We start from the raw sequence: 13,461 nt of genomic DNA, 5'->3' as shown, positions 1-13,461 counted from the left end.
ACTAATTTTACCATGCGGCGACACCTAATGGCAGGATGGTAGACATAAAGATGTACAACAGTGATATGGTTCATGGTGTTTGTATCTTTCATCTTGTTTTCTTGCTCTTCCCATTACTTGTCTTTTTCCCTTCTTACATATTCTTTTAACTGGTTTCAGTGAGCAGATGTAATGTGTGTGTGTGTGTAGGTATGTGTGTAAGTTGTTTTTATGGAATAAAATTAGAAAATCAGATAAGAACAATGTTTTCATATTTCCTTAAGACTTCTGTGTATTATTTTCATTCAGTGGGAAATAAGGTGAAATAACTGTTGAACAAATATTTATTGAGCACCTCTTGACATACAAGGGACTTCAAAAAGCTCATGGAAAGATTCGTATTATCTTTTAATTTTATTTTTCCATGAACTTGTTGAAGTACCCTCATATAATGAATATAATAGTGAACTGACCAAAAATTCTCTGCCTTTGTTAAGCTTACATTGTAAATGGTATTACATTTTGAGGAATTGATTCCCATCCTGACTTGTTTTAGACATCTTAATTTTTCTTTAATTATAAAGCTGTTGAATACATTCAAACTTTTGTCAGATTGATAATAATAAAATTTTAAATTCTACATATATTCTTTACATTTGTATCAGAAAAGTAGTGGCTTTGGCATTCCATAGTGAAGAGTGTGATAATCATAATAATCGCATAACGTTGGTGAGCAGAATTTGTATGCCACTGTATTTACAATTTAAAGTTTAATAGTTTTTAACATGGTGAGTAGAGCAATGCTTACTTGGCTAGAAAGTGCTGTTATAAATTATGTATGTGCTTACAAACAAGAGGTGTCAAATGATATTTAAGAAAATCTTCAGTAAAAAAAGAAAAAGAAAATCTTTGGTGAAATATGTGGCTTATTATTATTAAAAGTTGGCTTTCTTCCCCTAGGAGAAATCTCAATTATTTTTCCAATGCTTATGCAGCTGCAGTTAGTGCTGTGGATCCTGATGCAGGAAATGGAGAACTTTGCATTAAGGTTCCATCAGAGCTGTGGAAACACGTTGATGGTAAAGCACCAAGAATTTATTAACTGTATACTAAAATCATGTTAGATCCAGAGACTAGAAAATTTTACATGAAAATCAATAATGTGAAAATTATAAATTAACCAGTTGAAATATACAGAAGGTGTTGGAGGCTCTTTTTCTTCTTAAGGATCACTGGCTACAGGAAAGTATCAATCAAGAGTTGTGACAAAAAGCAGATCATTTCACTGTTGTTTTTTAAAATAAAATATTTTAAAAAATCATATGGATAGAGCAATTTGTCAAGATTTCAGGACACTTACAATATCAAATCAGTTTAGAATTTATAGCATTTTATAGCAGGAAAGATCCTGAAAAATCGTCTGGTTTAGTTCCCTTCTTTCACAGAAGAGTAATCTGAAGTCCAATAGCATAAGTGACCTACTGAAGTTCAGTTAGGTAATTAGTGGTAGAATCAAAGCTAGAACATAAAGTTCTTGACACTCATACTTCTTTTTTAAAAAAAGTTGGCTTCTGGCCAGTAAAGGAATCAGAACCCTTGAGCTTTGTTGTCAGTACCACCCTCTAACCAAGTAAACTAACTGGCCAGCCCTCCGGCATACTTTTGAGCATACTTTTTGTAAATCTTTGTTTTCTCTGTGTAAAGTTGCAGCCATTATAACTATACATAAGCTTCTGCCTACCTTTATTTAACCTTATAAAAAATTAACGAAGATAAGGAAGTAAAAGTCTTTTTGTTTTGTTTTTGCTTTCAATGTGTGGGGTGGAGTTTGGGAGGGAGTTACCCAATTTAGGGGGTAGGTATAGAAGTTCATCATTGCATGTTCAGTGTTTGGAGGTAGTCCAGATGGTCGTAGTGTTTGGGGGTAAATAAAAAGAAACAATCTTTATCTTATTATTATGTTTATTCCACAGAAATCAAACATAACAAAAGACCTAATAATAAATAATGCAAATTGTTGGGTAGCTCTCCCCACCTTACCCTGTTTCCTTCTCCTACTCCTCAAAGTCAACTAGAGTTAATTTGTGGAGGAATGTAATAGGAGAAAAAATTTGAAAAGTAAGATTGGGGTTGGATCTGGAAGGCCTTAAGTGTCCAATGTGAGAGTTTTGAACTTTTTTCTTAAGGTGATGTACATTGTAAGAAATGTTAAGAAGAGGATATGGCATGACCAAAGCTGTATTTTGGGAATAAACAGCAGTGATTAGAATTGATTAGACAGAGCTAGGAACATCAATGGAGTCAGGCTATTGAGTTAATACAGGTGGAGAGATGATAAAAGCCTAAACTAGGGTAAAGAGTGTAGCTTTTCATATAAAACTCAAACTTTGATCTTGATTTATGTTTAGCCTTAGTCTTTGCTCTTATTATATAGGCCACTGTTATTTATTTATGTGTCAATGTATGTGTATTTATTTGTTGCAGAGTTAAAGGTCCTGAAGATACACATCAATTTTTCTTTGGATCAGCCAAAAGGAGGTCTTCATTTTGTGGTACCCAGTGTAGAGGGAAGTATGGCAGAGAGGGGTGCTCATGTTTTCTCTTGTGGGTATCAAAATTCCACAAGGTAGATTATAAATTCTTATATCTTTAAATTAATTCCACTTTTCAATTGCATTTTTCTATGTATATGCAATACAGGCATACCTCAGATATATTGCAGGTTCAGTTCCAGAACACTGCAGTAAAGTGAATATTGCAATAAAACTAGTCACATGAATTTTCTTGGTTTTCCACTGCATATAAAAGTTATGTTTAAACTATATTATAGTCTATTCAGTGTGTCTATTAAGTCTATTATGTCTAAAAAACAATGTCCATACGTTAATTTTAAAAAATGCTTTTTTAATTTTTTATTTTTTTCTACTCCTGGTAAGTTGTGATAAAAAGTACTTTATTTCTAAAAAATGCTAATGATCATTTGAGCCTTCAATGAGTTGTAATCTTTTTGCTGGTGGAGAGTCTTGCCTCTATGACAGTGGCTGCTGACTGATCAGGGAGGTGGTTGCTGAAGGTTGGGGTGGCTGTGGCAATTTCCTAAAATAAGACAATGAAGTTTGCTGCTTTGTTTGACTCTTCCTTTCATTAAAGATTTCTCTGTAGCATGTGAAGCTGTTTGATAGCATTTTACTCACAGAACTTCTTTCAAAACTGGAGTCAGTTCTCTCAAACCCTGCTACTGCTTTATCAACCAAGTTTATGTAATATTCTAAGTTCTTTGTTGTCATTTCAACAATGTTCATAGCAGCTTTACCAGGAGTAGATTCCATCTCAAGAAACTACTTTCTTTACTCATTCAGAAGCAGCATTATGAGAAATGTGCTGTTAGGTTTTGCTGTTGTACAAACATCGTAGAGAGTACTTACAGAAACCTAGATAGTATAGCCTACTACACAATTACTTAACATGGACCCCTCCTGGCAACATTAGCTGTGGATTTTGCATGCTTAGGGAGCATAATTTTAAACATGAGATTAAATCAAGGACAAGAGAAAATGATGCAGTCGAAAGCATGGGAAATATGAGAATGGCATAACAGCATACTATTTACAGTAACTTTTTTTTTTAAGAATATAAGGAGTACATTTTAAAATAACAATAAAAGGTATAGTATAGTACATACATAAACCAGTAACATAGTCATTTATTGTCATGATAAAGTATTACGTACTGTACATACAGTATTTGTACTAGTGTGTGCTATATACTTTTATACAACTGGTGGTGCAGTAGGATTGTTTGTACCAGCATCACCACAAACATGTGAGTAATACATTGTGGTATGATGTTGCATGGCTAGGAAGTCAGTAGTTAATAGAACTTTTCTCAGCTTTAGTCAGTAGTTAATAGAACTTTTCTAATCTTATGGGGCCACCATTGTATATGTTGTCCGTCATTTACCACCTAAACATTGTTATGTAGTGTATGACTATTTCAGTAAACTATGCTGTAAATAGACGTGCTGTCATCCAGGCTCTGTTGTTCCATTGAAAGAGCACAGGGACAGTAGATTTAGCATTATTCTTAAGGGCCCTAGGATTTTTGGAATGGCAAATGAGCACTGACTTCAACTTCAGGTCACCAGCTTCATTAGTCCCTAACAAGAGTTAGCCTGTCCTTTGAAGCTTTGAAGCCAGGCATTGACTTCTCCTCTCTGGCTATGAGAGTCCCAGATGGAATCTTCTTCCATTATAAAGCTGTTTATCTACATTGAAAAAAAGTTGTTTTGTGTAGCCAGCATCATCAATTAGCTTAGATCTTCTGGAAACTTACTGCAGCTTCTGTATCAGTGCTTGCTGCTTCACCTTGTACTTTTATTTTATGGAGGTAGCTTATTAAACCTTGTGAGCCAACCTCTGCTAGCTTCAGACTTTTCTTCAGCAGCTTCATAACCTCTCTCAGCCTTTATAGAATTCAGTGGAGTTAGGGTATTGCTCTGCATTAAGCTTTGGCATAAGGGAATATTATATCTGGTTTGATCTTCTATCTGGACCACTAAAACTTGCTCTATATCAGCATTAAGGCTATTTCTCTCTCTTATCATTTGTGTGTTCACTAGAGTAGCTATTTAAATTTGCTTCAAGTACTTTTCTTTTGCTTTTACAATTTGGCTAACTTTGGTGCAAGAGGCGTAGCTTTTGGCCTATCTCAGCTTTTGACATGTCTACCTCTCAATAAGCTTAATTATTTCTAGCTTTTGATTTAAAGTGAGAGACATGTGACTCTTCTTTTCACTTGAACACTTAGAGGCTATTGTAGAATTATTAATTGACCTAAGTTCAATATTATGTCTCAGAGAATAGGGAGGCCTGAGGAGAGGGAGAGACATGGGAATGGCTGGTTAGTGGAGCAGTCAGAACACAAATTTATTAAGTTCGCCATTTTATATGGGTGCAGGTTGTGGTGCCCCAAAACAATCATAATAGTAACATCAAAGACCACTGATCACATATTACCCTAACAGATGTAATAAAAATGAAAAAGTTTGAAATATTGCGAGTATTACGAAAATGTGACACAGAGACACTAAATGAGCATATGCTGTTGGAAAAATTGCATCCATAGATTTGCTCAATGTAGTGTTGCTACAAACCCTAAATTTCTAAAAAAATACAGTAATTGCAAAGCACAGTAAAGCAAAGCGCAATAAAAAGAATTATGTCTGTACATACGTTTAGTATGAAATGAGATATATAAGCTTGATTATCTACACGTTCTGCATCATGTTCTGTTTGTCATTCCTCCTCAGTCTTCTGTCTTCCCTTTTCCTTTCCCTTCTTTTCAAGTCTGCTTTTCTAAAATAATCATCTTACTTGATTCTTTCTTTTTTTTTAACTTTAAATTGAAGGAAAACATACATATGGAAAACTGCACAAATTCTAAGTATAAAGTTCGTAAATTTTCACAAGTGAACAGACTTATGTATTTCACACTCATATCAAGACAAAGAACATTACCAGCATCAGAGATCTCCCTTTTATCCACTTTTATTCATTACTTCCCCACGTAACATTCTCCGGCCCAACTATTCTGATTTATAAAAAGCCATAGATTAATTAATTATGCCTGATTTTGAATTGTGTATAAATGGAATCATATGCATTTTACTCTTTATATCTGTTTTTTTTTTTTTGTTCATCATAGAGATTTACCTACATTGTTGTGTATGATTGTAGTTCATTCATTGTCATAGCTGTCTAGTTCACTACATGTTATTGAAATGTTATTTTATAATATGTATCCTCTCCTCAGATTAACTCCTCTAAGCCAGGGTTAATGTCTTATACTCTTTTATGTTTCAATATCAAGTACTGACACTGGCAGGTAATAAGACCCAACCTGAATTGATAGAAAGTTGAATATAAATTTCATATCTGGCTTTACCAGCCTTCCATTTGAATATATACAATGCATCACCTATTATAAAAAAGCAGTCTCTTAACTTATGGAATAGATTCTGAATATTAATTATGTTTTATAAAACTTTATCATAAACTTTTTTGTTTCTGGAAATGAATGCAACATAAAAATCAACTAATGGTAATATGCAAATTAAAATAATTTTTAACTTTTTAGGGTTTGAACTGGAGGTAGCACATGATATATTTTGTTAATATTGCTAAATAATATTTGGAAACAGATTTTTAAAAATCAGATTCTTTCAAGTTACACAATAAAAAGCTTCAGTAGCCAAAAAGCTTCAGCAGCCAAAAAGCTAAGGTTTCTTTTTGTACATTTTCTAGAAACGTTAAAATAACATGGGGAAAACAAAATAGTGTACACTTTTGATGTATTTTCTATACTGTCAATCTTTTTTCTAGATTTTGGTTCCCATGTGTTGATTCATACTCTGAACTATGTACATGGAAATTAGAATTTACAGTAGATGCTGCAATGGTGGCTGTTTCTAATGGAGACTTGGTAGAGACAGTGTATACCCATGATATGAGGAAGAAGACCTTTCATTACATGCTTACCATTCCTACAGCAGCCTCAAATATCTCCTTAGCCATTGGACCTTTTGAAATACTTGTAGATCCATATATGCATGAGGTAAGTCCTAGTTTCTCCCCCCTTACTCTCTTCCCACCCTTTCACTCCTGATAAAAAGAGGGTATTAATGAAATACTAAGTCTTTCTTAACTCTTCTTTCAACCATCAAGAATATCACGAGAGAAAATGTTTCCTTATCTGATATATTTAATGATGTGAATTCTTGAAAGAATACCTTTCAAAATGTATTAAAATTTCAGATTTTTTTCAACAGGCATCTTGGCATTCCAAGAGAACTCAGTTATGCCTTCATTAGCATATAGGCTGATTTCTGTAACTAATTCTTTTCATTACTAATGTGCTATTTTTGTTTAGCATATGTTTATGAATGTTGCAGTCCCATTTCTGGAATCTGAAATATTGCACATTCAGAATTAAAGAGGAAGATTCATTCTCACTGTAACATATACAGAGGAAGAGAGAAAAGATTGAGTTGGGGTTATTAGTCTGGTCAGCAAACTCATGAATACTTTTTCTGGTTTCTTCCCAGAACATATCTTACCACAAATCATATGTCAATTGAAAGGCCAGATAGTAAGTTTAGGCCTCCCCAAACATGAGATTTCTGTGGTTAGAAAATGATGCATTGGTTGTTAACCCTCTTGGTTTCTGTGCTTGTTTAAAATAACATTTGAATTAATCTCTTTTAGTAAATAACTATTAGTCCTTTATGTTTTCAATTTAGGGTTTTTTGTTTTGTTTTTTTTAAATATAAGCATACATTTTGATATCTCAACAGCATTTCTTTCAGTATGCAAATAAAAATCAGATAGGTTTAGAAAAACTGCCAGTGAGCTCTTCGGTATGCCTTCTATATTTTTTTTTCCTGAAATTCACAGGATTTGTAAAATCATTCATGGAAAAGATTGAGGATATTTTGTTAATGGTTTTGCTTCACCTGTCTTGACAGTGACTCTTTTAAAGTTGTATCCACTGATAAGATTGGCAGTGAACCTTATTAAGTAAAAGATCTACTTCAAAACCAACATTTGTTAGTATATATTTTGTATTTTGGAAGAATTTTTTTCTGCTCTGAACTATTAAATGGGAGGAAGATAAATGACAGTTAAGAAGTATTTTTCTTGAATATTTAGAGTCCATGACTTAGTTTGTCTCTGTCTCAAATATATAGTAGTATTTACCTGTATTATCAGTAGATTTGCTACCATGTAGGTTTGTCTAAAAGTGTATACTTTCTTGATGAATAGTTTTTATTTTTTATTTGTGTACCAAGGGAGTTATGATGCAGTTTGGGTCCTGACCATTAATAACATATAGATGCTATGGCTACTGTTATGGTAGCCTTTAATCTATTCTTTTATAATGCTAACAGAAGAATAATTTTGATCATACGTTAAAAACTTGCCTCCACAGGTCTGCAGTAATCAGCTCTTTAGCATGGCTTTCAATATCTTCTAGAATTTGACCCTAATCTTTGTTATATTCAAAATAATTTACCTATATTTCTCTGATGATACCTTATTTCTTCCTGTCTTTAATTCTGTTTGGGATGTCCTCTTTTTCCATCCTTACCTATCAATCTTTTGTCCAACTCAAAAAGATTACCTGAGATTCAGTCTCCTGTGTGAAACCTCACCAGGTCGTTCTAGTCAGAGTGATCTGTGTTGTTTTTGATGCCATTCATTTGACGCAGAATCATAATATGTATGATATTTGTGTGACCAAGGTATGATGTAACCTAATAAGAAAGCCAGAATTACTATTTCTATTGCTGGCATTTCTTATCTTCTGTCAGTAAGCTTCCCTGCAGCTTTCAATTATGTAGTCAATATATTAGAGAAGAACTTAGTTCTTTATATGCAAACAGTATGATTAACTATTAATTACTAAGATAGTAGTGTAACATGTGCAGTATTCACTAGGTTAGATATTTATGAATAAAAAGTAGATTTGCAATAAGCCTGGGAAATTTAGATCTTTCTTGTTATTAGGCATATCAGAAGAAACTTTTATTTGGAATCAAAGTTATATTTTTAATAGGTCTAAGAACTTCATAGACTTATAATTCATCATGAATTTAATTTTTAAGTACCATGAATATTTTGTGAATATGATCAGTAAAAGTAATCACTTTAAGTTCACATTTTCTTTCAACATCATGAAATTTATTTAAAAAAAGGATTTATAGGAGCATTTATTTATAATTGAGATATTTGGGAAATTTAAAATATTAAAGTTAGCTTTTTCAGTTAGATGATCTTCTTTTCTGCTTTTCATTTTCAGGTTACTCATTTTTGTTTACCCCAACTTCTTCCATTGCTTAAGCATACTACGTCATACCTTCATGAAGTCTTTGAATTTTATGAAGAAATTCTTACATGTAGATATCCATATTCCTGTTTTAAGACTGTATTCATTGATGAGGCATATGTTGAAGTGGCTGCTTATGCTTCCATGAGCATTTTTAGGTTGGTATCTCTTCAAATTTGAAATGCCTAAAATTAGGGTAATAATACGAAGAATAATTATTGACTTTGTGATCAATTTTGATGTGACTTTTGAACTTTTGTCTTTTAATGTAGATGTGGTTGTCTTTGCAGAATATCTAGAGTTTTTAAAATTGAAAATGTAGAAAAGCATGAAGAAGAAAATTTTAAAATAACTCAAGACTCTATCTTCATCCAGAATTAACTGATATTAATATTTTTTATATTTCTTTTAGTGTCTTCTCTGTTTATAAATTTCTAAAAAATCATACAAATTATTGTATGGATGACTAGTATAGCTTTTTTTCTGGCACTATTTAAAAATTTATTGATATCTTCAGAAATTTTTTTTTTTTTAAAGAGAGTATTACTTTTTCTTTATTTACCCTTCTTACCTCTCTCCCTTCTTTCCTTTTTTCTTTGGAAAGTTCCAAAGTTAGAAGTTTTATGTCTCAAGATCAGTCATTCTACCCTTCACTGAACCTAAATTTTCTCATCTGTAAAATATAAATTTCTCATCTGATCTGTATAGTAATACTGCCCCTACATTCTCCAGAGTGTTGTTAGAAGGATCCAGTGGGATTTGAAAGTAAATAATAGAGAACCAAAAGTTAATAGTTATTATTAGAAAAAGATTTTTGAAATTAGAAGACGCCTTCATGTGAGGACCAGTTTCTAATTAACATACCAGTTTCTAATTAATGATGCTTCTCCCTTCACTCTCCAAAAATGTTATTTATATTTTTTATGGAAATCAGTGGGGAAAACATTGTGCTTCTTGCTTTAAGCAAAAGTTACTATAATTATGAATTTCAGCTAAACTTTGAAAAGAATTGAAAGCTCTGAGAGAATATTTTGGCTTTTCTCTTTTATATTTAACTTAAATTCCATCATTTTAAAAACGTGATCATTTTATTTTGACTGAATAATTGTTTATTTCTTGGTTATAATTAGCTTTCTCACCTTTTACATTTCAGCACAAATCTTCTACACAGTGCCATGATTATAGATGAGACACCTTTGACTAGAAGGTGTTTAGCCCAGTCCTTGGCCCAGCAGTTTTTTGGATGTTTCATATCCAGAATGTCTTGGTGAGTAATTTCAAAGTTCACAAGTAAAAAGAATTAGGAAAGTTTATTTTTATTTTCTTTCCCTGCAGTGTAAGCTGACCTTTGCCCTAATTACAGGTAGATATTTTAATTTACGTATGTTTAAAGAGAAATAATGAGTATAGCTTTTATCTTTTTGGCCATGAATTACTTCTGCAATTTACAATAAGAATAAGGTACAAATGTTGATAAAACAATGTCTTTTAAAGAACTGAATGAATACTATGGATATAAGAACTTGAATGTATAGAAAACTATAGTTAGAATTCTAATGTCAATGTTCAAAGCAACTGGTAATGTTTAAGGCAAAATAATCTCCTCTACAGTAGTGATAATGATATAGGGATTTGCCTGCTAGTGGTTAGCTTTGTCTCAATTTACTTGAAAGAAACAAGAGGTCAGAACACTTTATTTTCTTTTTGATTAACTTGAGATGAATTTGAAAAAATACACAAAACTCCCTTAAGATTATAATTTATAGTTGTGGATATTCTATACTATGTATAGTATGTAAATTTTAGTTTTTCTTGCTTGCTTGCTGGAGGGGAAAAGGGCAGAGGTTAAGGCCTCTTGATTTGTGATTTTCCTAAAATTACACATAGTTTCATTAAAGAATAGTACCTGAAACATGGTAGGGAAAATGTTTGGATGGTGGAATGGATGAATATATGAACGAGTAAATGAGTAAATAGTGTCGTTATCGTTCCTCTGGAGAAACCAAGAAATAAATTAATTAGGTAATAAAATTTTAGGTTTTAGAATGCCATTGGTAGGATTGGCAGTAATAGAATGTGGACTTTTAGAATTGAGCAGTACAGTCCTGGCTATGGGTAGATATTTCCTTAGAGACAGACAGTATGGACAGAGTTGGGCAGGAGAGAAGCAGCACTGTGAGAGCATATATGTAGGTAAATTATCCTTAAATAAGAAGAGAAAGCCAGATATGAAGAAGGCATAATGAATGCGCAAGTAGAACTCAGCCAAAGGAACTTGGGAAACCTAATAACTTGTTAATAACTTTCACTTTCTGTAACTAGGCAGGGAAGTTTGTGCTACACTTCTATTATTCTCTTTTACTTCATCTGAAGAGTTTTTGTGATTAAAACTTTATATTTTGACTTTTTGCTTAGGTCTGATGAATGGGTGTTGAAAGGAATTTCAGGCTATATTTATGGACTTTGGATGAAAAAAACTTTTGGTGTTAATGAGTACCGCCATTGGATTAAAGAGGTAATAACAGATCCATTTTCCACTTATAAGTCAATAAGACATATAGTGTTCTCCTGATTTCCAAGTCGTGTCCTTTATTTTTAGTAATTATAAAATACTTTAAAAATACCACCATTTTTTTCCAGCAAAATTGTAATTGCTTCACCGAGAAAAACTAATGGTCTATTTTATCTAGTTTTCATTGTCAGTGAATGTTGGCTCCTACAGACTTTTTTTTCCTAGAGAAGAAAATATTTAAACCCCTTAAATATCGAGTTTGTCATTAGGTATATCCCAGCTTGTCGTAGTAGTCATTTATTATTGTGCTTCCTAAATTTGTTTAGCTTTGTGAGTTTGGTTAATCTTTCCAGGTCTTATCTGTGTAGGGAGAGCAATAGTAGTGTCTACCTCATGGGCAGGGTTTGTGAGACATTATATATGTGATGTGCGTGGAGTTTTGCACACAGCAGCTGCTTACTATATGCTGGTTAGTCCTCGAATGTGTTTATATTCTCTGTCATTGTGACATCTTTTTCCTATTATTTAAAGATTTAGCCAAAAAGAAAAAATTAACTCTATTTTGCTCAGCCCGTTCTAGTCATATACATACACAATTTTAATTACATCATGCTTAGTTTCTTAGGTGAAAAAACTCACAGCCTTTAATAACCTCATTAAATAGACCCCTTCATCTTCTCTGTTTTCTCATTATATATATTTTTATCATCCAAGGGTAAACTCAAGTAAGCCAAAAAGTTAATTGTTAAAGATTTCAAGCATCTAGAACGATTAAAGGATTCATACATCCAGAACTGGAAGAATCATTCTTCATTTCAGAAGCTATTAAAGAAAAGTAATATAACATGGTACTTATTTGTCAGGAACCATTATAAACATCTTATAAATATTAACTATCTTTTTTTTTTTTTTGCGTTTTTGTGACCGGTAAGGGGATCACAACCTTTGGCTTGGTGTCGCCCGCACTGCGCTCAGCCAGTGAGCACACTGGCCAGCCCTATATAGGATCTGAACCTGCGGCGGGAGTGCCGCTGTGCTCCCAGCGCCGCACTCTCCTGAGTGAGCCACTGGGTCGGCCCTAAATATTAACTATCTTAATTCTCCTAACTACTCTGTTATTATCCCCATTTTACAGATGAGAAAACTGAGGCACAGAGAGGTTAAGTTATTTGGTCAAAGTACATAGCTAGTAAGTAGCAGAGCTAGGATTCAAACCTGATTTTTAACTATTTCAGTCTGCTTTTTACCACTTTTCTATACTGCATCTATATTATTTGAACTAGTCATGAGTTTTCAGCACAGTTGTATTGTTGTCTTTTTTTCAGTTAAACTTTTTTCTTTTTACTTTGATTTATGTCATATTAGAAAAGACTGGAGAAGTTTTAAAATGATGGATTCCTGACATAATTTATCTTTTTACTTGACTAAATCCCCAGAGGCAAAAATCCAGAGAAGGAAGAAATATATTTGGAAGACAGGCCAGAGAGATTGAGAAGAGCCATAAAGAAAAGTCGCCAGGCTGCTGGCCAGCCTCGAAGTCACAAACTTGAGAAGGCTTTTTGGCTCTTATCACTTCAGCCAGCTGTGTAGTCTGCTTTATTTATAAGAACTTAAACTATTCTCTAAATGCATTTCACTTATTTTAAGAAATTTACATTCTGATTCCAGGAAATAAGAATTCACAATTCTAAAATTTGAGATATAAAAAAAATTTCCACTGACTCCTATTTTAATATTGTTTTTAGGAGCTAGACAAAATAGTGGCATATGAACTGAAAACTGGTGGAGTTTTACTACATCCCATATTTGGTGGAGGAAAAGAGAAGGATAAGTATGTTTGTTGTTCATGGACGATTTTATAAATGTTTTATGGAACCACCTGTGTGTGTGTTGAGGCCCACACAGGGCCAAAGGAGTAATAATAGTATGCAAAAATATTGATACCACAAAACTCATAATAGTCTCATTAATCCTTTATTGTTTTACTGTTTTTATTACATGTGATGGCTATCAATGGATTTAAACTTAAAAAGAAGAATAAGGCTTTTTGCTTTTCCATGTCGATTTCTTAATGCCACTGTATCATA

The 13,461-nt window shown here is 32.8% G+C and overlaps 1 protein-coding gene across 2 annotated transcripts in view; it reads left to right on the top strand.

Moving 5' to 3' along the window:
- The window catches only part of TAF2 (TATA-box binding protein associated factor 2), a 97,165-nt gene that overhangs the window by 26,436 nt on the left and 57,268 nt on the right, over positions 1 to 13,461 (top strand). For both annotated transcript variants that reach the window (XM_063079325.1, XM_063079324.1), the window contains exons 4-10: positions 940 to 1,058; positions 2,464 to 2,605; positions 6,360 to 6,591; positions 8,836 to 9,020; positions 10,016 to 10,129; positions 11,278 to 11,377; positions 13,120 to 13,205. In XM_063079325.1, the coding sequence (XP_062935395.1) occupies positions 940 to 1,058; positions 2,464 to 2,605; positions 6,360 to 6,591; positions 8,836 to 9,020; positions 10,016 to 10,129; positions 11,278 to 11,377; positions 13,120 to 13,205 (978 nt within the window). The remainder of the gene's footprint in view (positions 1 to 939; positions 1,059 to 2,463; positions 2,606 to 6,359; positions 6,592 to 8,835; positions 9,021 to 10,015; positions 10,130 to 11,277; positions 11,378 to 13,119; positions 13,206 to 13,461) is intronic.

This window comes from Cynocephalus volans, chromosome 15, assembly GCF_027409185.1.
Source record: "Cynocephalus volans isolate mCynVol1 chromosome 15, mCynVol1.pri, whole genome shotgun sequence".
NCBI lineage: Eukaryota > Metazoa > Chordata > Mammalia > Dermoptera > Cynocephalidae > Cynocephalus > Cynocephalus volans.
The sequence above is the reverse complement of the archived record's forward strand: the minus strand, read 5'-3'. Positions and strand labels throughout refer to the sequence as shown.